The 26,688-nt window shown below is 42.8% G+C and overlaps 1 protein-coding gene across 2 annotated transcripts; it reads right to left on the bottom strand.

Annotated features, from left to right (window-relative positions):
• Window positions 1-34: 34 nt before the first annotated feature.
• ints11 (integrator complex subunit 11) lies at window positions 35-26,656 on the bottom strand. 2 transcript variants are annotated; one of them, XM_015967112.3, is made up of 17 exons: window positions 26,483-26,656; window positions 26,258-26,355; window positions 24,146-24,219; window positions 23,085-23,313; window positions 22,838-22,936; window positions 22,731-22,765; window positions 19,650-19,788; window positions 19,513-19,577; window positions 18,935-19,124; window positions 18,771-18,854; window positions 18,605-18,694; window positions 11,152-11,314; window positions 10,944-11,054; window positions 7,776-7,837; window positions 2,411-2,553; window positions 2,100-2,229; window positions 35-299 (listed from the first exon to the last, which is right to left on the bottom strand). In XM_015967112.3, the coding sequence occupies exons 1-17, from the start codon at window positions 26,508-26,510 to the stop codon at window positions 234-236; spliced, it is 1,806 nt and encodes a 601-aa protein (XP_015822598.1). In that variant the 5' UTR covers window positions 26,511-26,656; the 3' UTR covers window positions 35-233. The 2 variants fall into 2 exon arrangements, with proteins under 2 accessions (XP_015822598.1, XP_054601674.1); XM_054745699.2 differs by having other exon boundaries at window positions 26,258-26,397; window positions 26,483-26,602.
• Between the last annotated feature and the right edge of the window lie 32 nt (window positions 26,657-26,688).

Raw genomic sequence — 26,688 nt, 5'->3', positions numbered from 1 at the left:
GAGCTACAAAAATGTCTTGAAGCATTCACACGGTTGCTTCGCCTCAAAAAGGCCCCAGGGCCTCGCTGTCAGAAGCTCCGTAACTTCAACAGCCCAGCGACACTGTGGCTGTAGCCCTGCTGTTCTTGTCCCGAACGATCGCCTCTGCACCGGTGAGCAGGATGGAGTCGGGCCACTGACAGCACTTCTCTGGAGCTGTTTGAACGTTCAGCTTCCTCAGACAACACAATGTTTCAGCAGAGCCCAGGCGGAAGGCCCTTTTTCAGAAGAGAGGAGAGGAAACTACCCAGGTCTTCGTCCTGAAAAGATATTAACGCATCACAAATGGACCCCGTCTCACTGTGGTACAAGTACATCTGTGTTTGCGATTTTCACGCTAAAAAGCCAAACTTACAGCATTTCTCTACTTCTGTTGTTTTACATTTTTCTAACCTGTCAGGCTAGCTCAGAAAAAATTTCAATTCCATTGCGAACATCAAAAAACTCGCAAAAACAAAACCTTGGGAGTTTATTCGGGGAATGTAAATAACATATGTTTACTGCAGACGTCTACACCAGGGGTGTCAAACATGCGGCCCGCGGGCCGGATCCGGCCCGCAAGCAGGTTAAATCCGGCCCGCGAGATGGTTGTGTAAACTTTATTTTCATACTTTACAATGTAGAGTGAAAATAAACTTATCTTTGTGAGCAAGTTTTCTCTGTAATGAGTATAAATAAAACAAAGCTGCGCTCAAGGCTCACACAAGAACTTGAATCACTTCCTGAAGATGGCCGCCACTCAGGATGTGACTTCTGATGTTGATGTGCTGGTGAAAGCTAAAAGATGTAAAGTAAAATGAGTCAAATATACTTTAAGTGCTGCATGAAACTGATCTAACCATGTGATCTGTAAGCTCTTTGAATCATTAAGGAATGTTTTTTTTAATTTATTGATTTTTTTAATTTTTTTTTTCAAGTACACTTCAGGTGTTGTACTTGTACTATTTTGGATACACTGTCCTCAGGCTCCAGGCTTGTTTTATATTGATTGTATTAAAACAAAGAAAACAATCTGAAGTTTTTTTTTTTATTTACTGGTCCGGCCCACTTGGGACTAGATTTCCCTCAATGTGGCCCCTGAGCTAAAATGAGTTTGACACCCCTGGTCTACACGTAGGACTGTGTGAATAAAAACAGAAATGTCGAAACAAAGAAGGAGAAAGCGGCATCAGTCTGTTGTTCTCGTGCTCGGTGCCACACATGGAACACATTAAAACCACAGAAACCTTTCTGCTTTCAGCTCCTCAGTGCCAAAGCCCCCGTCTCAAACCGTCCACCCACACCGGCCCTGCTCTACTGGTAAAGAGCATCAAACCCTGACACTAAGGTTCTCCAAAGTTTCTGGAAGTTGCTTTCTGAATAAAAGTTGTAAATTATTATGACTGTACTTGCAGTAGGACACTTAAAATAGTTAAGAATCTGGTGTCATCAGCAGCTCATCAGATGAGTAAACCTGATCTGACTGCTGGTCTTAATTAAACCCAGAAACGGTTTTGTTAGCGGGTGACGATCGTAACGCTTCCCCGACGGAAGACGCGTTTAAACGTTTCCAAAAAAGATTCCAAACCGAGGTCTGAAACGACGAAAAAATAAGTACGTCTTTGGAGCTGTGACGAAGTCGGAAAGTAGCAGAAATCATCGTGTGTGTCTAAAACCCTTCCTACTAGAGGAACTGAGAGGGGGTTTGGAGACCAGAGTGAGAAGAAAATTCCAAATAAATGGACATAAGAGTGCAACAGAGGAATTAGCACAACTGCTACAATCTGTTTGCTATTACGTCCCAATCATTCTTCTAAAGTTTCAGAAGCACCAATTCACCGAGATTTCTCCTCAAATATTCATTTTTACCCGAGACTCCGCTTAGGAACTGTCTCTGCAGAGAGGAAAACTCCTCTGACTTTGTCTCACATCTTTGGTTTTGTATTAAAAATCCAAACTTTTTTTTTTATTTCATCTTCTACTGGCTGCATGTGTGACATCACCGCGTGCAGCCCAGCGTCTGCGTACAAGAGGAACTGATTAAACGGTTCTGAGGAGAATATAACGGGACTCTGCTGTACCTGATAACTCCAGGACAGCAGAAGGACTTTGGCGTTGACATCTTCAGCCGAGGAGGACACTTTGATGACGATGGACTCCACCATGACTGTCCCATCAGGGAGGTGTTGGATGGTGTATCCCTTTAACACACTGAACAACACAGGAGGCGACTCGGTGACACATTACCACACGTATGATTGTGCTCCGGCTTTAACCACCACAACAGCTCGTCATTAGAACAAGCAGAAAATAATGCAGACAGACTACTTTAAGTCATGTAAAGTAATGCAGATGGACTATAAGGTGCAGGCAGCCAGGTGAGCATCTTCACCTTTTGAGGTGTGTGTAGACTCTGTGGAGAGTGTCGGGGTCGCTGTGTGGGTCCTGGAGCTGCACGCGGCAGGTGAAGCGTAACTGATGCTCATTGAGGCCCAGCTCTTTCAGGGCTTGCTCCGACGACACCAGCTTTAGACTCTGTGATCAGAGAGTAAACAGTCGTTACAGCTTGTATGGAACAGGCCTTGACTACACCTGTAAGTGCAGTGAGGAGGTTAAAGGCAGACCGACATCAGGGATGATGTCTGACTGTGTTGCTCCTGGTCCAGTCAGGTTTACAAATGCCTTGGTTTTACTCCAAGTGTGTTATATACCCATAGGCAGGGTCGTAAAATAAATGGGGGCTTATCCGGGAGCAGGTTGAGTGTGTGTTCACGTTTATAGTGACCGTGCGCTGTGGTCGTTTTTATGAGTCACGTGTTACCATTTATAGCAGCATACGAAAAAACCCATGAGCATTTAATACTGTCTGGGCTTGTGTTAAACTACACGGTGAGAGTGAGTAGTTTCACTACAGCGGGGACTTTCTCAAGGCTAACATTGTTCCACCTGCCTCTGCCTTGCTGGTTTGTTCCTGTTTCTGTGGTGGGTCCAGCTGGTGAGTTTTTGTAGCTTTATTTCTGGTAAAGTTTCATTTAAATGTTTGTTCAGGGTCAGGAGAGGACATCAGATCCTCTGTTGGCTGGTCTGAGTGGTCTCTCACTCTGGCTGGCTCATCACTTCAGGTAAAGTTTTGTTGGTATTAGACTATCGTCTGGCTGTGTGTTGGTTGACAGTTGTAAAGAAGACCTTGAACAAATCTATTTATTTATTTAAGGATTGGAACCTGTGTTCGAGCTTTTTTACAACAGATTACATTTTGTTGAGGCTCTAAATGGCCCAGGAGCCCTGATACTGCAATGGAACAACTGGTTTGCTCCACCCACTCAGCCAGGATAAGAATATTAAATTAGCTGTTTCTTGATTGGCCGGTTTACCCAGATGGCTCAATGACAGCGTGTGTGAAGCAGACCAGGAGGTGCGTGCAGCTGTCAGACCACAGCTGTGTAAGTGTGTGTGATGCCGTAGTCTGTCTGGCATTCATTCAAAGTCCCAGTACATCCTGGAACAAGTGCACTCCAGCCTTCTTTGGAGTTTTCCTCTCATCCAACAATCGCATAGCTCGGACTAGCATTAGCGCTAGTTCAGAAAAACATTATTTTTCTCAGAACGAACCATTTCTCATCAGCCGTCACAACATTACTAGCTTGCAGAGATGGCTCAGTGTTTCCCAACCCTGATCCTCAGGGCCCACTGTCCTGCATGTTTTCCATGTTGCCCTTTAAAACACCAGTCTTACCCTGCTGCCACACACCTGACTTAAACAAATGAGTGATTAACAGGCATCTGTAGAGCTTGACGTCCTCCTGGAAGCAATGTAAATCAGGTGTGCTGAAGCAGAGACATGGAAAACATGTAGGTCAGTGTGCCCTGAGCACCAGGGTTGGAAAACACCCAAGCTGCCTTTATTTAACAACAAGCTCAACGTGTTTTTGAATTCTAGAAACATTTTAAAGGGGACAAAGAATATAAACTAACATTTTCTTGTTGTTTGTGAATAAAGACAGCTTAGGCGGTCAAAATAAGCACGCCAAAAAGTCTAAGCCGTGTGTGACCTACTTTTCATGTAAATTAGAAAGTTTAAAAATGCAAGAGAAAAACTTATTTTCTGAGAAACCTCATAAAAATGTGGAGCCCTTCTTCCTCCAGTCTGCAGCCTCCAGTGTCTGAGGCCTTCTGGTTTAAACCACCCAATCAGCAAGCAGCTCATTAGCATATTCATGTCCTGGCTAAGTGGGAGGGGTAAACAGCTCTTTTCACAGCAAGGCTGGTTTAGAATGGCCTGTATCAGGGCTCCAGGGACAGATGAAAGCCAAAAAAAAAAAATTCTTATGCTTCAAGAGATTCAAAGCACTGTTTTAGATTGCTGATAAACCACATTCTTTGTCCTATTTAAGTAGTCTTTCAGTGTTAATCCTCTAAGGCAGGAGCTGGCAACCTTTTCCAATCAAAGAGTCACTATTACCCATTTCCCAAACGCTGGGAGCCACATCAGCATGGTGTTTTTGTAGGTGGACCTGCTGGCTCTGAGCAGGTGCCTCCTCTAGGGATGGGTACCGAATTCGGTACTTTTTAAGGTACCGACCGAATTCCATAGTACCGACCGAGCACCGATTCACGTCATTTCAAATGGTGCTTCGTTTCGGTACCCTTCATAATGAGAACTTGCCAAGACAGCTGCGCGTGCGCAAGAGCGTTATGTCGTCGCTCGCTGCGAGCCAGTTGTAAACAGAGCAGCATGGCAGAAAGAACGCACGCTAACGCTTGGGTCCACTTCACTAAACGTGATGGGTAACTGGGTGATGATGAAACCAGCGACAACGATCTAAGTGAGACATCCTCATCTTAATCTGCTCCGGTAGGTAAATAAAATGTTTAAGATAACGTTAGCTTGATATGTTAGCTTCCGTTTCGCTAATGGTGCGTTAGTTTTCTCCTCGGAACTCCGAATTTCCGACTAGAAGATCATGAACGCGCTCTAAAGTTTGGCTTCACTTTACTAAATGCGACAGGTGATTGGGTGAAGATGAAACCAGCGACAACAATCTAAGTGTGAGGCATCATCGTTTTAATCTGCTCCAGCAGCTAAATAAACTGTTAAAGATAACGTTAGCTTGATATGTTAGCTTCCATTGCTACCATTGTTATCAGCTAATGGTGCGTTCGCTTTCTCCTCGGAAATTCTAACTTCCTAGTAGGAAAAATCAAATGAAAAAGGACGGCAAAAGGAATGAAGATACACAGTAAATTTAGTTCACAGTAAAGATGTTTGCTTCAGTTTAATTATCAGCTTATAAAACTACAAGAACGATGTTAAAGTACACACAGTTGTATGTTATTTATCGTGATATTTATCAAATATTGTTATATATTGAGAAAAATATATATTTAATTATAAAAGAGAATTAAAATAATAAACACTCAAAAGTATTGAAAACTGGTACCGTTAAGTACCGGTATCGATTCCTAGGTACCGGGAATTAGTACCGAATCGATTCAAATGTCAAAGGTACCCATCCCTACTCCTCACACACTTTTAAAACATGTTTAAACTGTTCAGAAAACAAATCCAGGCTCTGTCTCGTTGGACTGTTGTAATTAGACTTTGTACTGAACAAAACTTTCCATTAAACAATGTTTATTTTGATGGAGAAACCTCAAGGCTGTTGGTTGTTTTGAAAGAACTACTCTGATGTATCAGATGCTCTGACATTTTAATCGTTACGCACATCGCGGAGGTAGCTAAATCAATCAAGAAAAGATTCCCATCAGAACATCTGAGCCTCATACACTGAGCTCCACGTAGCTCGCTGTCGGCATGCCCGAAAGGGGGATCAGCTGAAAATGTGGAGTGTCGGTCACAGGCAGCAGAAGAACCAGAGCCATGCGGGGAGATTCCTCTCACTGAAGCGAGTGTTTTCCAAACCCTGTCTCTCGCTTAGAAAATGTTCCCTGGTTATGAACCTTTGGCTGAATAGCGCTTGTTCCTGTCTCCGATGTGGCGACGCACCCATGAGCCTGTCTGAGGCAAGTCCAGAATCTCATATCGTCCTGAACTCAGAAAGCGCCTATAGAGATATCTGACTGCTCAAAAGTAGATGACCTGTCATTTCAGGTCTTTATCGTTCTTGTTTAGATTTTAAAAGATGACACTTTACATTGAGAATTGACATACAGATAAAAAAGTAATGCTGTAAAATACAATACATTTAAATTAAATATTCATTCATTATTTTACGGGAGCCGCATCAGATGGATGAAAGAGCTGCGGGTTGCCGACCCCTGACCTAAGGTCACCGGTCAGAGTGATTTCTGACTGACGGCTTTTTTGTTTTGCCACAATCCTTCCTCTAACCCCAAAATTCCACTACCTCCGCTCCGCTCCGCCCCGCCCCCGCCTTCCGCAGCCGCTCGCTTCCGAACTCAATTTTTACTGGGACCCGCTCTACAACGGCTCCGCTCCGGTGCGGAGACCTGAGGTGGGCAAACAGGCATGCGCGGGATTTTCGAGATCTTGCGATACAGTCCGAGCAATAAACACGGAAGTTAGATCCAAACACCCGTTGTGTGGGAGAAGCATCGAAATGAACTGTTTAATCTGCCCATCATTTGTGTTGAGAGATCAGCAGTGTTTGGATCAACAAAGTGTGACTACTTTGACAGTGGAAACTGTATTTATGGCTTATTTTTGTGCAATCAAAGTTCAGCCGCCATTGATAGTTGTTAAACCTGTGCATGTGAAACAAAAACGCTTTTTGTTTATCGATTTATTGTGAAAAAAACGGAAGCTGTGCTTGATCCCTTTCCTGTTGGGCGGTTGTGATTTCTGTTCATTGACTGCGGAGGTGCTCCGGCGTCTGGCAAAAATAGGATCGATTCTATTTTTGCTGGACGCCGGAACAGAGGGCGGCGCACTGCGCCGCACTGCCACAGTAGTGGAACAGCTCTGAATGACTACAACGGGACCGATTTTGCTGCGGAGTTCGTGCCGGAGCGGAGCGGAGGTAGTGGAATTTTGGGGCAACTCTCCATCTCTGTTTTTACAGGTCTGAAAGTATGACTGGAGTGTTTGAAAAGTTACTGAAAAGTTTCATCTCTTCAGTTGTTCCTTGAAAATAAAAAAAACTCCCATCAGACTTTATGACGCCGACTGCAACTGACCCTAAAAGGCAGAAACAAATAAAAACATCCATCTCGGTGGTCTGCCGCCGCTGTTAACAACATCAACAAAACTGTGTGTGAACGTTTCTTTAGGAATCACACTCGTGATCTCATTGTGTTAAGAGCTGTGCAAATGTGCTTTTCAAAGTGTCTTCATTATAGCTTACATTTGTTTGCGGTCTTGCTAAATTTTGTCCAAGAGTCTCTTTAGTCTTCGATCAGTCTCAACACAATCGGCTTGATGAACTTTAGATTCAAGAAGCTAAATGGAGAAAAGTTCCAGTCGCCCGTGGCAACTTTAGATGGTTTTGATCAAAATGTCGCTGCAAATATAAATTAAGAATCCATTTAGATCTTTTTAAACATTTTCCAAAACTTCCTGCTAGCAACAGCCTCTCAGAAACAGGCGTAGACCACATTTTCTTTATTGACACGAATGATTTCATTCTTTCAATCATGCAGGCACACCTTCTTTAAGCTTACATCACTGATTTATATGTGATGACTTTAATAATAAACACAGAAATCTCTGGTTTCGTGTTAGCCAACAGGTTCTGATTATTTGGTAAAAGAAACAACTAACCAAGCTGTAAACTTACGTTTTCTTTCATGATGAGGGTCCCATGCATGGTGCGAGGTTTTTTAGGATCCGGCAGAGGGCCTAAAAAGTAAACATAACAATTTTATCTTCTATTTTAAAAAGCTGTAAATTTATATCTCACATGTCATGATGGGTGCACGTTAGAAAATCCTTTAAGTGTTAAAATTTCAAATGTGGGTATTCGTTACCATACCAACTTATTTATAAAGCACCATTTAAAAATAGCATGGCAGCTAACCAAAGAGTATATAAAAGAGCCAAATACTCGAACATATTAGCAAAACACAATGAAAGCATGAAAATCAGGTAAAATACTGTACATAAAAACATAGCATAAATAATCAAGGATAAAAATTTCTACTAAAAACAATAGAATAGGAGAACAGTTAACAGCACTACCAAAAATAAAAATAATGCGACGAATGATAAAAACATTTGAAATGGCACAAATACAACCAAAAAAGCTACCAGATGGTGCGAGTTGCTAAAAGTGAGCTACTGGATCATAAAAACTAAATTAAGAAAAATAAACCCAGTGCTGGATTTTCATGAAAAGTGTCACGGAGAGAAGGCTGTAGCGTTATGAATATTATAATTTTCTGCCCTTAACAGCTGCCCCTTTACACAGCAACAACGTGTAGGAATCGCCAAGGTCGGGTGCTGGTTTCTGATTGTTTACATTCCAGGAGAAGAGCCAGAAGGAGAAGAAGAACGCTTTTAATTAATCAAAGTACTTTATTTGTGATAAAGCTAATCGAAACATATGTTGATCAATAATAATCAGGTGAATGATCTGTGAAATAAAGATGTCATGAGTTATGTGTTTAATGAATAAACAGGACTGCACCAGACTGACTGATCTACATTAACATGGAAACGCATGACACATTGTTCTCAGCCAATCAGAACTTTCGTCTGTCGTAGGGCAGAATCTGGGTTGTTTAATGAAGTTGTCCAATCCGGTTTACTAAGATTTATAAACAACTAGGGGATATAAAACAAGGCAACGCCATTTTGTACTCAGTTCCATTTTAACCTCAGCTCTGTTCAATCTGAGTTCCTAAGGAGTTCCATCGTCTAAGAAAAGTGCAGGCTGGCCAGTTGCACTTTCCTACTTTAAGCTGAGAACTGTCAAGCTGGAGATTTCCGTCGTTTGAACAAGACGACGTTCCTTCAAAATAAGAGCTAACTCGCTGACGCCTGCCGCTGCTACCGGGAGTCGATCCGCAGACGGGCTTTGTCGTGCTGCGACCGCTGTTCCACCAGCTCCAGTACATCTGAAGGTCCGAGGACCTGGCATTTCCTGATCTAACACGGGAGGCTCCACAGGGTATGTGGTCACGGCAAAATGGCTGCTCATGTCATCAGCTTCTGAAGCCTCGTGATTTGTAGTCATAACAACCAGATTTGCTACGTCAGCCTAGAGATTCTGAACAACACACACACCAACACGAAACATCCAAATCCATATGCATTCATCATTGAGATAGCCCTGGTAGATTGTAAGAATTTATAGTTATAGAAATTAAAGATTCTTAAACGATCCCAACTCTCTCTTTTCTTGTCTCTCAGTCAATACAAAGTGTTTAAGTAAACTCCCTGATGATAAAAACAACCGCTTCTGATTATAATATCTAGATCTAATTACAGTGTAAATATATGATCTATATTTCACTACAAGGCAATAGTGAAAAAGTGCGTTTTCAGGGCCGACTTGAATCTGCTGACAGAGGGAGCCAGACGCACACGGAGGGGCAGAGAGTTCCAGAGTTTTGGGGCTGCGTAAGAGAAGGCACGCTCCCCCCGTGATTTGTACCGAACCTTTGGAACAACAAGCAGCAGATGATCTGCTGATCGAAGGGCACGGGTGGGAACATACGGGGTCAGCAGGTCCGTCAGAAAGGATGGGGATGGGCAGTAGAGCCTTGTAAACATATAACAAGACCTTGAAGTTAATCCTAAATTTGACTGGGAGCCAGTGTAAATCTGCAAGGACGGGTGTGATGTGCATGCGTCTGTCGGTGTTGGTTAAAAATCTCGCCGCTGCATTTTGAACCTTCTGCAGTCTGCTTAGGGCTGAGGCATTAATCCCAATCAGAACAGAATTCGCGTAATCCAGACGTGAAGTAATGAAAGCATGAATGACTGACCCAAGATCTGCGCGGTTGTTGTTGTTTTACTGTGAAATAATGATCGTTAAAACTTATATGCATATAAATAAATAAATAATTAAATAAATAAACACTTTTGTAAATAAATAAATTAAAAACAAAATTATATATAAATATTGTAGCGTCCCCACGGACACAATAACAGTCGGAGGCGCTCACTTATGCTTTAGTCTTTTTAATGACTCCAAAAGAGTTGCTGTTGGCCGCAACCACGCCGAACACAGGGAGAGCGAGACCAAAAAACCAACAACTCCTCCTCAGGGTTCGTATATATATATATATATATATATATATATATATATATATATATATATATATATATATATATAATGGTAAATGGCCTGTATTTGATATAGCGCCTTCTAGAGTCCTGGAACCCCCCAAGGCGCTTTACAACACAATCAGTCATTCACCCATTCACACACACATTCACACGCTGGTGGGGATGAGCTACGATGTAGCCACAGCTGCCCTGGGGCGCACTGACAAGAGGAGAGGCTGCCGAGCACTGGCGCCACCGGTCCCTCCGACCACCACCAGCAGGCAACGTGGGTTAAGTGTCTTGCCCAAGGACACAACGACAGCAACAGACTGAGCGGGACTTGAACCTGCAACCCTCCGATTACGGGGCGAGCACTTAACTCCTGTGCCACCGTCGCCCCACGATATATATATATATATATATGTGTGTGTGTGTGTGCTTTATAAGCAAAGCTGCCTTGCTTTGCCTAATAAAATAATACTACAGCAGCTCTTGCATGCCTGAAGCACATCAGAAGGGCCACATGCAACAGTCTGGATTTTAGTCGGTTGATCTTATCGTGACAACTAATCTGGGCCGCCGTACTGTACGGAGGTGTTAGGTTTTAAAAAAAAACTACTTCAATCAAAGCGAAGGAAATTCAAATGTCAGGTCAGACTAGAAGAAATGTGAAGAGAAACTTTGTTAGCAGGCTAAACTAAAACCACTGCCGACCACAAGGCAGGCAACGTACCTCCGAGAGCCATCTCCCTCTTCAGTAGGTTGAGCGACATGTCCACAGGAACGCTGGGGTTGGTCGTCACCATCGCTGTCTCTCCATTGGCCGGCATGTAACAGTCTATGCCTAAAATCAGACGTATTAACCAGGCTGGAAACTCCTCTCTGTTGATATACATAAAAACCAAAAATCCCAGGTCGCTGAAGGTCAGGACTACACTCACTGAACTCCTGCTCAATCTTGCCCTTAAGAAACTCCATCTTGGCGGCCTCCCCGTGCACGAGCAGCATGTTCCGAGGCTCCGCCATGCGGATGAGCTGCATGATGCCCTTGGCGTCTGCGTGTGCACTGAAGGACATGTACTCTACCTGCAGCTTCACGTCCAGCTGTTAACACAGAACATTCACATTCAGAGGGTTTTTACACATTTAAACAAGAGAGAAAAGTGTGAAAATGTTGAAAGCCTGTCTGAGAAAAGGGTATAAAGTGTGTAGTGAGGGGGTTTTACAGCCTTAAAATCTTGATGCGGCGCTCTGGGACGAGCACGTCTGCAGAAGAGAGGAGCACTGCGCCCCGGCTGGAGCGCATTGGTATTCAGGGCTGCTGTGTTTTTATATACAAGGGGAGGAGACACATGAGTCTCTACGACGTAACGACATGAAACAGAAACGATGAAGCGAGTGTGTGCAAATAAAACAGTTCACCCTTGCACACGTGCTGGGAACGGACATTTGCTGCGTTTTCGTGTATGTGACCCCAATATAACCATGTATGCTATGTAAGGTTATGAAGTTCATTATTTTCAGCTCCACACAGCTGCCCCCTGTGCACAGTTACACCCGTGTTGAAAACGCCAAGGTCGGGTGTTCCTCAGACTGTTTACATTCCAGGAGAAGAGTCCGAAGGAGAAGAAGAACGCTTTTCAATAATCAAAGTACTTAATTTGTGATTAAAGCTAATCGAAACAGATGTTGATCAATAACAATCAAGTGAATGATCTGTGAAATAAATATGTCATGATTTATGTTTAATGAAAACAGGACTATTGCACAGACAGACTGATCCTCATCTCCATAGAAACGCATGACACATTGTTCCAACCAATCAGAGCTTTCGGCTGCCGCAGGAGAATCTGGCTTGTTGACTTAAAGTATCCAATCCGCTTTACTAAAACTTTCAACAATTCAGAGATATAAAACAAGGCAACGCCATTTTTAAGGCAGTTCCATTTTGACTTCAGTTCTATTCACCGTCATCCTAAAGGAAAGCACAGACTGGCCAGATGTGTTTTCTTCTTTAAACTAAGAACTGTGAAGCTGGAGATTTTCGTCGTTTAACAACCAGACGACATCCTTTCAAAATAAGAGCACCTGCTGACGCCATCGATTGGTACCGGGGTCGACCCTCCAGACGGGCTTTGAAACGCTGCGACCGCTGCGCCGACAGCTCCAGCGCACATCCGAGGTCTCCAGACCTGGCATTTCCTGATCTACCTGGGAGGCCCCCACTGGGTACGTACACGGCAAAATAGCGGCTCATGTCATCACTTTATAAGCCTCGTGATATCTAGTCATAACAAAGACTACCAGATTCAATGACGTCAGCCTAAGGAGTCTGAACCAACCACACACACACACACACACACACCAACACAACATCCAAATCCATTTTCATCCATCACAGAGTTAGTCCTGGTAGATTGTTTAGAATTTATAATCAAGAAATTAAAGATTCTCAAACGATCCCATCTCTCTCTCTTTCCTTGTCTCAAAGTCAATACAGAGTGTTTAATTAAACTCCCTGATGATAAAAACAGCCTATTCTTCTGTTTATAAAAAGTGATCTACTTACAGTGTATTAAAATACAACTCTAGATAGTTTCGTCACTCTATTCCATTACAGCTACAAAAATGTAACTGACCACATCGCAGATTTTGCTTATTGCAGGTTATTTTTAGAACATAATGCTGTATTTGTTCTTTTTGAAATATGATCAATGACCGAGTTGCACATGCATGCTGAACGTGAAAAATTGGCTGCAGAAAGGAAATAAAGCAAGTCAGGCAAAGCCAGTCTCTTCCAAGTCACTAGGAAAATGAGTGTTCATGGCCCCGCCCACCTTGGCTTGTGACTATGGAAGGCTGTGACGATTGTGCGTCAAGAAAGAAGAGCAAGCCTTGGATGGAAGAAGCTAACCATTAGCAATAGCACCTCCAAAGCATGGCAGAACAAATTCAAGCATTTTGTTAGTTGAGATAAAACATCAGTGTTTTGTTTTTTACCCAAGAAAGAAGCGTGAATGAAGGCAGCAGAAGAGTCAGGTTGCTGTTACCCAATCAGAAGCCTTTGGTCATTTATAAGTGGTCAAACCGTGGCGGTGATGTGGCGCAATCGTGTCATTTTTGCAAAAGGCGACGATGGCATAAAGGAGGTATGGGTAGGGCTGCTCGATTATGGCAAAAATAATAATCACGATTATGGTGACTGAAATTGAGATCACGATTATTTAGGACGATTTTTCTATTTATGTTGATTTTATTTGTTTTTATTCAGTCATAAAATTGCTCAGGGCACAATCAGGACAAAAATAAATAAGAAACAAGATGATCACTAAAATAACTCCTGATTCCCAGTATAAAAAGACCGATATACTTTTAGCTCATAGTCTATGACCCAAGGGCTGTAGACCTTGGTTTAACTCATTTAAGTCTAACCAGCACAGACCCAAATACCAACATCTTGCAAATACTGACAGCAAGAATTATGCAGTGACATTTATAACAAATAAATGCAAATAAATTGATGTTCACAAAATGTTGCATAACATTTATTTAGTCGTGTCAAGGTGCTGTATGAGAGTGCACTAGCACCGTGTCCTCAGAGAGATTAGTTATTATTCATCAGCATGAGGAAGTTATTTCTACCTTATTTATAAACTATTTATTTACAAGTCCATCAGTTAATGTAATAATTGTCCCAACCACAGCTGCACCCCCCACCCCCCACCTGCTCTCACAGCAAACGGGGCAAGCTGCACGTGTGTTTAGCACACCGCACGCGCACATTTAGCCGTTTTTAGCGGCTCAGGAGTCCGCAGGTGCGGTGTGTGTGTGTCACTCACTCTGGTTACTCCAACAGGGAGCCGGCTCAGAGAGCCGTTTCTTTAGCGACCGACACATCACTGCATCATTCCCTTTCCTAATGTCCTGAAGAACGGTCCGGAGCGCAGGCGTAGTGTTTAGCTAACCTGCAGGAAATGTTGACGACAGTTATCCAGAAAGTAGCTAAGGGTTACCAGAGATGTTTCTGAGGTGTTCGCTAGGTACTTTTAAGATTTAAAAAGTCAAGAAGGGGGTCTGAGAAGCTGCTAGAAATGGCGTCAAAGTCGCTAAGTTGGCAACACTGTAAGGAGCGCTTCATTTGCTACTCAGGGCAGCGCAAGCAGGAGGAGCAAATAATCGGCTTGTTTTGTTTTTTATAATCGTTCAAAACTCAGATCGTAATCGTGATTAAAATTCGATTAATTGAGCAGCCCTAGGTATGGGGCGGTCTCTGCGCTGCCGCAGACTTTTGTTTATCTTGGACACAACTTGGTTTTAATTGCGATCGAAGCTGCGCTCATTAAATTTTTTTAAGATTAGAAATATCTCACACACAACACAAGATGACCCAGTCAAATTTATGCCAATATAAATATAAAACCTGGGAATTTGTGGAGTTAGCAGAAGCGTCTGGCACCCGCTAGCTTGCTGCTTCTTCATCTGTGACGGTAAGTGGTCCTCTCGTATTCTTACGTGTGCTGACAAACGGATGATCTCTAGATTCATAAAAATCTGCTCAGTCCTAAACTTTGCTTTGTGGTTTTTAGTTTTTGGTGGGCCACTCATATTTCAGCAAGCCTTTTCCACGACCAACCGTTTGTTGTTGCTGTTTGTGTGGAAAGAAGGACTGAAAATAAGGAGATATAACTTTTGGTCCATATTGTCAAGCACTACAAGAGCCCACAAAAAATATATTGGAAAAAAAAAACAAGTGAATAAGACCTCTAGAGTGACAGAACCCCGAGATGGCTCATTCTGGAAGGTGCTGAAAATGTCGTCGTCATCATCGTCTTCCTCCGCTTATCCGGGTCCGGGTCGCGGGGGCAGCATCCCAACTAGGGAGCTCCAGACTGTCCTCTCCCCGGCCACCTCCACCAGCTCCTCCGGCAGGACCCCAAGGCGTTCCCGGACCAGAGTGGAGATGTAACCTCTCCAACGTGTCCTGGGTCGACCCGGAGGCCTCCTGCCGGCAGGACATGCCCGAAACACCTCCCCAGGGAGGCGTCCAGGAGGCATCCTGACCAGATGCCCAAACCACCTCAACTGACTCCTTTCGATCCGGAGGAGCAGCGGTTCTACTCCGAGTCCCTCCCGAATGTCCGAGCTCCTCACCCTATCTCTAAGGCTGAGCCCGGCCACCCTACGGAGGAAACTCATTTGGGCCGCTTGTATCCGCGATCTCGTTCTTTCGGTCATTACCCAAAGCTCATGACCATAGGTGAGGATTGGGACGTAGATCGACCGGTAAATCGAGAGCCTGGCTTTCTGGCTCAGCTCCCTCTTCAAAATGTCAAGAATAAAACTGATGAAACCAGACGAGACTGATTTTGCTCAAAGAACGTCACGTTCTGTATCAGCCATAGAACACTTCTAACTTTAAAAAGATTCAACTATTTAAAAGACTGGCACACACACACACACACACACACACACACACACACACACACACACACACACACACACACACACACACACACACACGCAGAGTTATTGCTTTTTCTACATAGTTTATAGGCTCATTTGAACATGCCGCACAGATGAATTTACACCAAAGTAAGTTTCAGTGTTTTTGTTATAAAACCAACATCTGCTTGATTTCCTCTTTACAATGTCCTGAAGATGAGTGGAAAAGTGAGCCTACAGAATCTCTGTAAACACAAAAGTCAACAACCTCACTAACAAATCCAAACAAACAACCCAGAGAAACAACCTGATTACTAGAATGAGCGAGTACACCCACTATCTGTATCTGTTCAACTAATAATTATCTGTATCTGTAGTCGGAGTGGGTGGGACTTAAACAGGAAGTGGGCGTGTCTTAACCAGAAGTGTGTGGAGCTTAAATCAATACGTTATTTTAAGTCTGAAATTGATATGTATTGATCAGAATTAGCTTTTATGTTTTGCTTGTTTGAAAACTATTTACAGAGCTGCCTCAGAACTGAGATTCGATGTTTTGGATCACAATAGTAATAATAATACATTTAATTTCAACAGCGCCTTTCTGAACACTCAAGGACACTTTACAGAGATAAAATACACAACAATAAAAGATAAAACAGCATAAAACAAACAGACAGATTGGAGCAAAGAGATTAACCATTGGAATGCTAGACGGAACAGGTGGGTTTTGAGTCTGGTTTCAAAGAGAGTGAGGGAGTCAATGTTACGGAGGTCAGGAGGGAGTGAGTTCCAGAGCTGGGGAGCAGAGCGACTGAAGGCCCTGCTCCCCATAGTGACCAGACAGAAAGGTGGGACAGAGAGGTGGATGGAGGAGGAGGACCTGAGGGAACGGGTGGAGGTTGAAGGATGAAGGAGGTCTGAGAGGTACAGTGGAGCTAGGTTATGGATGGCTTTGAATGTATATAGTAAAGCAACTATTACAGAACACGTATTTCAATAAACTCGGACCGTGAATATAGTCGTGATTTGGCGCTTTATAAATAAACTAGAATTGAACATTAAAGTACATGAATGAATACAACTGTACACATGCAGTCGGAAATATGAACTACTAGAATAAAACAAAACTTTTGTATTTAAATTATTTTTAGATTAAAATTTTTTTTCTAACGTTCTTGGCATTTTTCCCCACACAAAGTTAAACAAAACAAGGTGTGTGTACGTGTGTGTGTGTGTGTGTGTGTCAGGGGCCCAACTGCCTACTTTCGGGGCGGTATGCAGACACATTCAGCTGCTGTTATTTATTTGTTGTTGGTGTTTATATAGAAACAAAATGCTTCTGCAAGGCTTTTAGGTCCAGGACAGTTTTACACCTCAGACCGACCCACTTTAGGTCATGACCTGTTATTAATATTAGTAAGTAAGTAAGTAAGTAAGTAAAAGTTTATTTATATAGCGCCTTTCACAGATATATCACACCGGTTTTAGCAAATCTTCATTGGCTCCCCATCCATCTCCGGATAGAGTTTAAGATCCTGGTTTTTGTGTTTAAATCCCTAAATAACTTAGCACCTGGCTACTTGTCTGAGCTCATTCACCCATATGTCCCTACAAGATCCCTCCGATCAGCTGACCAACACCTCCTACATGTCCCTAGCTCTCGCTGTAAGTCCCGCGGGGAGCGCGCCTTTTCAGTTTGTGCACCGAAGCTCTGGAACCACTTGCCCCTCCCGATCAGACTCTCTTCCTCTCTTTCCCTTTTTAAGTCTCGTTTAAAAACTCACTTTTATTCTCTGGCTTTTAATTCTGTCTAACTTATTCCCTTTCTACCTTTCCTTTTAGGGTTGGATTACTTGATTTTAATGGATTTAGTTTTTATTTTTGATTGTTTTTATTGTGTGTTTTGTTCAGCACTTTGGTCGGCTCTCATGCCGTGTTTAAATGTGCTATATAAATAAAATTGGTAATTGGTATATAAATCACAAAGCGCTGTACAACATGATAAAGATCAGGGCAAATACCTCTAACCAATAAAAACATCAGAAAAACAATAGCAGTGATAAACGTAGAAAATAAAATCATGAGTATAAACAAAGTGAAGGTGTGAACCCGAACAAAGCCGTCTTTAAGAACATTTAGGGAGGGAACGCCTGGATGAAAAGGTGAGTTTTTAGATGATTTTTAAAGACCTCTACAGTGTTAGAGAGGAAAAAAAATTCTGTAATGTTCAGAGGCATCCAAACCTTAGAAATGAAATAAAATCAATAAGAAAATAAAAAAGGATTAATATTATTTTTCATGAAAGATCAATTATCTGTGAACACCTTGTTATACTTGATATTGTCCAGCTTAAGCAGACACCTGCGTATTTCTAACAGAGCTGAGCAGCGGGAGAAAATATTCAGGCTTATTTCATCTTATTTTCTATCACCTGTGGGTTTAGAAAAAAACATCGACCGGACTGGGAATTTCCTCAGTCGAGTCCTGGTTCCCCGCCGTCCCCGTTAGACAGGATCATCACGTTAACTCACACCGGAGCTTGGCTCCATTGGCGCTTATTAGTGAGACTATATTGTACGAAAATGTCATTGATAAACACACAACTTAGATCTGTGGCTCGTATAAAACCATCCACTCCAATCATGCGCGACGGAGCGCTGTGTGTGTGTGTGTGTGTGTGTGTGTGTGTGTGTGTGACAGCAGCTGCGGGCCATCTGATGGTTTTGTTTGCAAAGAGGGGCAGGCGCTCAGTGTGACTGGCCAATCACAGAGCGTGAAGACAGTCAGTTACCCAATGAGGATTTTACTTCAGCATGGACACAGATATTCACGGGTTTTACTGGTACCCGTGAAAAAAGCTTTATCCGTACCGGACACTGAGACGAGTATCCGGCTCAACCCTAGTGATTAGATCCTGGTCTAACACAACTGAGTTCAAAACAGAAATCTTACTGTTGCTCTTCCTTCCATCTCCAGTTTCCTTTGTCCATTCAGGATCTTATGACCAATAGTTCCTTGTACACAATACCCAGGCATGATTACCTACAGAAAAAGACTATTTTATTCTAAAGTGTTGATTAAAAACACCAAAAGATGTTTGGAACCACGAGAGTCTCACCATGTTCTTCTCATTCCCAGCCCATTTCTTAAATATCTGCAGAGATTGACCAGCGTGCAACATACCCGGAGTGGCAAACACCACCTGGAAACAGACGGTACACACATCAGGGACTGTTTTAAATTCTAAAACAAACAAAGGTTAGAAGGAAATAGCAAACTCACCATTGGCCCTGGATTATCAGCATAAGAGCGATCGAAGGCCTTGATGTGCTTGAACTCAAACATGTTTCTCTGCACAAAGGTTTTCCGAATCTTCTGGTTTGTCCACGTTATGAAGAGCTTGTAGTAATGATTGGCTTTCTCCGTGAGCCCGGTGGAAAAGTAGATGGGGGCCTTTAGGTTCATTCTCTCCCTGCGCGGCGAGAGGACCCAATTAGCCCATCAACAAGCTATTATTTCAAGCCTAATTTAATAATTACGACTGTTACTGAAATAAAAATGTGACCTTCTGTGTTATAATTACGTGCATTGACTTTACACTGAAAGGTTTTAATTGATCTAATTCGATCCCCGGAAACCACGAGGCAGAAAATTAGCTTTTTATCTAACGTCATTTAGACTTGCGTCTGTGAATGAAATGTGCTACACAAATAAAGCTTCCCTGCCTTACCTGGACTTATCTCCTCACATCGCTGCATGCACTTTACTTCCTAGCCCCGACAAATGTAACATCTCAACAGTTTCACGGCAAATGCAGAGAATAAAATACAAGTTATGATGAAGCTTGTGTTAAAAAATACCAAAATGTTTCCAGCAGAATGCAGAGTTCTTGTGCTCGTCCCAAAGCAAAAACCGGAATGAGAACCTTGCAAAGGAAACAAAGAACTCAGAAAGTATCTTTACATTTACGCGTAAAATATTAAGTCTGTAAAAGTACCTTTCCTCCTCTTTCTATGGATTCATGCACTTTCTTCAGGAAGTCCCTTTCCCTGCACCTTTTGGAGTCACGGATGGTCGTGGCATACGTCGACTCCGATATCAGGATGTCTGGACGGCACTTATCGATCCAGGCAGCTCTACAAAACACAACAACTCAGATTGCAAAGGCAGTGTCTTTATGTGTGCTAAGGTTTAGGTCTGTCTACGTCTTCACTTGTCTGTAGTTTTTGGGTCATTTTCCAACTTCTTGGTCTTGAAAAATAAATGCAGCTCTCTCCTCAGAAATGTTTGATGTACTAAGCTGAGTTTTACTAATTCAAATTTCCTTTGAAAATTACAAAACCAAACTTTACGCCCAACTTTAAGCAGCTGAATGTTCTACAGAGGAAAGCTTTTTTATCATCACCGTATAGTATACCGTCTACAGGAGGAACTCGAACAATTGGAAAATGATGCTGGAGTTCATTTATGTAATTAATTCAACTGAAAAGGTGAAACTAATCTATGAGACATGATATTACTGGCGTGAATGTACTTTTGTATGATATTCTAATTTTTTTAGTTTCACCTATAAAGGAACCACGCAAAACAAGGATGTACAATGATGGAAAGTGAAACCGGCGAAAGTCAAAAAATGCCGGGCTCAGAACAGAACAACCCAGAATGATATAAAACCTTTGGACCGTACCATTACTGAAAGACCGCTTCAACCACGTACTAAAGGGAGGTGAAAAACCACCCTCATGGAAGGGCCCATTGGGATATTAAACACTGATTATTTACCTCCATTCTAGCTAAATGTCTATAAAAACACAACGAACGAGTGTCTGCGATCTTTACGTAGTTCCCCGACAACCAGGGACCCGAATGAATGGGAGTGTATCCAGGTGTATCCATGGCTCGGATGAGGCTGTCATCAGCTGAGCCCCATAAGCCCCTTTTTTGTTTAGGCGCTGAAAAAAAGCACGTTGGGCTAATAAGGAAGCAGCAGGTGCCATAATACAGATTTACAGTTAGCCTGTATGCTGATGATACCCGAATTACCTAATACCGGTGTAGCCAAATTATTAGTTTTACTGAAAGAAATGAGCTCTTTTCCTGACTATAAACCAAACACACAGTGTCTTCCAACAGATTACCAACCTCAGTCAAACACGACTAAAGTTGTACGTTTTATGGTAAACCCATTTCAGTAAGATGGGGGGGTCTTACTCAAATGTGCAGTAAGACCCCCCAGGGCCTCCCTGCACTGGCTTCCGGTTTGCTATCGTGCACAATTCAAAATCCTCGTCTTTGTTTACAATTTCTTCCAGGGTGGTGCTCCCCCCTATCTGGCCACGCTCCTGAACAAACATTCCTCATCACGCGCTCTTCGCTCCTCTGAATAAGGCCTGCTCGCTGTCCCTCGTTCTAGGTGTCGTACTCGCGGGGACCGGGCTTTCTCAGTCCTAGCACCGCCTCTCTGGAACCAGTTGCCACCCTCAGTTAGGCTGTCCCCATCTCTGCCAGTCTTTAAGAGTCACCTAAAAACATACCTTCTCCACTTGGCATTTCCTGAACATGTTTGATTCGGCCCTCTTTTATGTTGAATTTCTTTCATTTTTCATTGGTTCACTCTATCCCTTGTTTTACCCATCTGTCCTGTACCAGAATGTTTCACCTTTTTTGGTAATTAGTATTTTGTAATTTGAATTGCTTTTATTTCTGAATTGCTTTTATTTTTTATTTATTCTCTATATTTGTACTTCTACTGTACCATGTTCAGCGCCTTGGGCTTCCTGACAGGGTTGCTGAAGGCGCTTTATAAATAAAGCTTTGATTGATTGATTGAAGATATTTAGATGTACTGACGCCAACACCTTTATCCATCATCTTTGATACGAACCCACAATTAAACCATTAAAGCAGAGTTGAAGGGATGGTGACCATGTACTGGGGCTGGGCGATATGGCCTGAAATCAATACCACGATATATTGAGGATTTCACCTCGATAACGATAAATAGGTGATAACTAAAGTAAGTGCAGAATCTAAAGTTGTCCACTAGTCGCACGCATTACGTTGAGTCACATTTTTACGTGACTCCAGGTGGTACACATTCATAAACGGACATGAACGTTTCCAACCTACACACATCTTTTCATTATTTTATTATCAAATTTATTGACATGGGAAAAAATATCTCGATAAAGAGTCGGAAATTTCGATAACGACACATTTTGGATTTATTGCCCAGCCCTACCATGAACCACAAAACAGGAACTATTAAGATGAATGTGTTACCTAACTGCTCTCACCTGCTCCAGACATCACCCATCGTGACTCCAACAAAACAATTTAGTTCTATGTCAACTTTTATCTAGGAGAGAAAAAAAGACCCAGGATTCGACTTCAGAAACTCCAACTACCCAAAGATAGAGGTGGCAGTTTCAGAATGGTTAGGAATTGTAGAGGTGATGCATGTTATGGAGAGATAAAATTCATTAAAATGTGAAAAACATTTGAAAAGATGGAACCTGTAGAAATCCTGCTGATGGTCCGACTGTCCCTGTACTTACTTGGCTGGCTTACCGTTATTTTGTAACCCCCTTCTGTAAAGGGGGCCAAACTTTGGAACTCTCTACCTACTGACCTAAAACTAGAAACGGACAGTAAAGTTTTTAACAAAGAACTCAAAAAATGGTTCAAGTCTAAACAACGTCTACATGAATAGTTTTAAAGTCTTACATTGCTGCTCAAATTGCCTTGTTTTATTCTTTTTTATTGAAAATTGTTTGCAATTTTAATCTGTTTTCTGTTTGATTAATTGTTGATCACTTTGCATTTTATTTAAATGTACTCTACTTTTTAGAAAGGTTCAATGGACAAGTGTTGCAAATTAGCACTTGTGCTAACACACTAAACAATGCATCTGGTTCGTCCAATGTAATTGCTGTGTCCATGTCAAATAAACATCACTACTACTACTATTTTCTCTTCTCTCTCCACCCACTCATTGATCAGCATACTTAACCCAGAGACATGGTAATAATATTATGGACTATATTAATATCCCTAAGGTTGGAAAGAGGCAGCTTACCCTAAGTGCCTGTCTGGTGTCATATTGTAGTCCCCCTAAAAAACAAAAAGATTTTGGTGAGACCGCACTTCCGTTCACCGACTTCAGCTCAGACGTTGTACACTCACAGTGTAGACTACAGACTCTGATCCCACTTTGATTTGCACCATGGCAGCTCCCAGGACATGGCCTGCATAGTAGGCCTTGATCTCCAGCTCATCATCCACCTGCCAGGAGCACCACACAAACAACTTGATTTGCCATCAAATGAGAGAAGCAGCTGGCGCAGAGAGAGAGAGAGAGAGAGCGAGGGAGACAAGCTTAGATGAAACTCGTTTGACCCAGAGTGTCAAAAACAAGATGTCAACACAGCACCTGGACTGTTTGGTGCAGGTTCAAAGGGACCACTTTCTTCATGCAGTCCTTGATCATTTGTGATGTGAAGAAGTTGGTTTCTCCCTTCTTATCAACGGTGATCTTCCTGAAATCCTCCAGTAAAATGGGACAAATGGCCTTGGTGGGGTGAGTCATGTAGATTGGACCATCGTAGCCCACCATCTCACTCATGTAGGGCAGAGCACCACAGTGGTCCAAGTGAAAGTGGCTGAGAGGAAAAATAGCAGTTGTTTAAGAAAGTTACAGATTTGCAAAGGTACCGTACTTTCCGGACTATAAGTCGCACTTTTTTTTCATAGTCTGGCTGGTCCTGCGACTTTTATTCAATTCAATTCAAGTTTATTTATAAAGCGCCAAATCACGACAAGAGTCGTCTCAAGGCACTTCACATAATAAACATTCCAGTTCAGGACAGTTCATTAAGCCAATCAGAAATAATTTTTCCTATATAAGGAACCCAGCGAATTGCATCAAGTCACTGACAAGTGTCAGTGACTTTACGGTCACTGACTCATACTAAGCAAGCATAAAGCGACAGTGGAGAGGAAAACTCCCTTTTAACAGGAAGAAACCTCCAGAGAATCCTGGCTTAGTATAAGCAGCCATCCTCCACGACTCACTGGGGATCGAGAAGACAGAGCAGAGACACACACACACACACACACACACACACACACACACACACACACACACACACACACACACCAACGTGAATTATATACCAAATTATGTAGGCTATACCGCGCTGCTGTGGGCCGGCTCCGGACCAGGTTTCAGCTCCTCTGCCCCACCATCACCTGCTGGAGACCGTGACGAGCTGCTGCAACAGCTGGTTGTTTATTCTGCTGTTGTATTGTCTTGCAATGTGAAACGCTTGGTCTCAGATTTTGTAAGAAAAATAATAAAATTTCCCCCCGAAATGCAACTTACAGTCCAGTGCGACTTATATATGTGTTTTTCTTCTTCATTAATACATTTTATGGCTGGTGCGACTTATACTCCGGAAAATACGGTAAGTAGAAGAAAGTCAAAAAACAAACCTGATGATGACACAGTCCAAAAAATCTGTCAGACGCCCGTTCTGGGTCACATAGGAGAAGTCAGGGAAACGTCTCTGGAACACGAACACGAACACGAACACACACACACACACACACACACACACACACACCTTTAACTGTTCAGAACAAGGACACAATTTTCAGCTGTAGATTAAGTGTGAAGTTGCACCATTAGTGTATGTAACTCACTACAGGAGCACCTATCAACCCATGTGCAACAGCAGCATCGCTGTTTCATCTCTGGTTACACATTTTTAGCAAATACTTTTTACAGCTTCAGATGTACAGTTGGCTGCATTTAAGGCCGGAGAGCTCGTCTTTTGCTTTATTTTGGTCCTATAACATGTCCTCTTACAGATCAGGGGTCTCATTTATCAAACGTTGAGTAGAATCATCACTAAAACCGTACTTAAGCTCAGCAAAAAATATGTACTTATGCCAAGTAGGTTTGTGATCTATCAAACATGGAGGACGCACAGCTGCACGCAATCTCCGCTTCATGAATCAGAAACTATCTAGAACGATTCTCAGCTGCTTTTTAGTCACATCCCGCCCTCACCACGCCCACTTTCTGCCATAAATGGTCAATGCAAAGTGCCTTGTGGATCTCATGCATATATATAAGCCGGCTGTTGCAGCGCTCCACCAATAACATGGCGACCGTAGATCAAGGCAGATCAAGGAAGCGCAATTTCACAGAAGCAGAAGTTGAGGTACCTGTGGGTGAGGTGGAGAAATGAAAGGAAGTACTTTTGCAAAACAACTAAGAGAAAATCCACGGAGTGGCACAGCGTTGCTGAAGCCGTCAATGTTGTGAATTCTTCAGAGAGATCTGTGGCGGATATTAAAAAAATGGTCAGATTGGGATTCAATCCCCAGACTCCCGGGCGAAAGTCACGCACGCTAACCAGTCATCCAAACGGAGAGCTCCCTTGTACAACTAGCCAGGGTGCATGATCAATCGGGTCACAGTGACAGGACACACACCGTCACACACGCATGACATTCTGTCTCAATCTGTCCCCCTGCTGATATTCTGTATTCCGTATTCTGCGCTTCAGGCTGTGTGTGTACGCACATGCGTGTGTGTGGTCCTGATCTGTGTGCGCACGAAGCGGTACAAGTGATAATGCTGCAGGATTTCATAATGTTATCCTTCTCAGCAGCAGCACTGCAGGTGCTCTCCATGTCCAAAATGTGCGTAAGCCAGGTCCTTAGTCAACTTAAAGTTGTGCACATGTTTCCGCTAAGTTTTCTTTCATAAATCCCAAAGTTTGCGTGGAAAGTTGCTCACGCAGTTTTCCGACCCGTTTTGTGCGTAAGCAAGCTTGATAAATGAAGCCGCTGTAGAGGGAGCTTTGATCATTTATATCACTATATTCTGTCAACAAACTGTGAAATTGATATATTAACACAATGTGTTTGGCAGCCTTGCCTCTGCCAGTGCACCCTAGGGCAGCTGCGGCTACATCGTGGCTCATCCCTACCAGCGTGTGAATGGGTGAATGGCTGATTGTGTTGTGAAGCGCCTTGGGGGGTTGTAGAACCCCAAGAAGGCACTATACAAATACAGGCCATTTACCATCTATATTCAAGGTCAGGCTCAAGGAGAGGAAACCAGACACCCCTTCCCAAGCAAAACTCTCCAGCTTCTCCCGAGTGATCCCAAAACCATCCCAGAGGATTTATAACTCTGGGTTGTTCCTAGACTTTCCTCCCGGTGGGATTAGACAGGAAACGTCCAAGTGAGGCAGCCAGAAGACAATTTTAACTGACCACGTTTATGATAACTCGTAAGAAAGCAAAATGAAAATAAATAAAAAACAGACTTCCTCCTCCCATCACCCCTAAACAAGACACCGAGACCTCTCTCCTAACCTGATGGGAGATTTCCATCTATCTGGGAACAAGGACGGCTCCTGGTGATTTTATGACTTCCTTTTTCAGTCAGGTGAAGCTCACCCAGGACAGCCTGTTAAAAATCTAGTTATGCTGACAGTTGTTGTATTTTCTGACTTCATCTGATAGCCAAAGTCTTCCCTTTACCTCTTGCAGCTGAAGCTCGCCTCAGTAAACATACTCTTTACTTACGTCATCGTTGTATCCCATGTGCATCCCACAGTCCAGCATGATGTTTTTGCCTCCGATGGAGACAAGAATGCAGCTGCGGCCGACATCCTGTCCAGCACCTTGGAGAGGGGACAGAAGACACACGCAGCTTCATGCTAGTCCTGCTAACACAGCGTCAACGACAAAAGCCTACATCAAACATCGACACAGAACTAGCTTAGCACATGCTAACTAGCTAGTACTCACCTAATGGTGTAACCTTTATCTCAGGCATGTTTTAGTCAACAGTCTGCTGCCAGGATCACCGACCTGTCACAAACTGCTAACCTGTTAACAACAAATAATATTCACGATGAGAAATAAATGTTTATTAGCTCTAACTTTTACGAGCGGTTATCTCATGCTTTCAACAGGAACAGGATACATTCCGGTTAGCACATTCAAAATAAAAG

The sequence above is a fragment of the Nothobranchius furzeri genome, chromosome 15, assembly GCF_043380555.1.
Source record: "Nothobranchius furzeri strain GRZ-AD chromosome 15, NfurGRZ-RIMD1, whole genome shotgun sequence".
Lineage (NCBI taxonomy): Eukaryota > Metazoa > Chordata > Actinopteri > Cyprinodontiformes > Nothobranchiidae > Nothobranchius > Nothobranchius furzeri.
The sequence above is the reverse complement of the archived record's forward strand: the minus strand, read 5'-3'. Positions and strand labels throughout refer to the sequence as shown.

Excerpts from the sequence above, each read along its gene's own strand:
- ints11 (XM_015967112.3), bottom strand. The coding sequence starts at position 26,510 with ATGCCTGAGATAAAGGTTACACCATTAG. Across the intron at positions 19,125-19,512 it reads ATTCTGCTGGAAACATTTTG|GGAGAGAATGAACCTAAAGG; the intron begins GTATTTTTTAAC and ends CTCGCCGCGCAG. Across the intron at positions 2,230-2,410 it reads GTCTACACACACCTCAAAAG|TGTGTTAAAGGGATACACCA; the intron begins GTGAAGATGCTC and ends TGTGTTGTTCAG.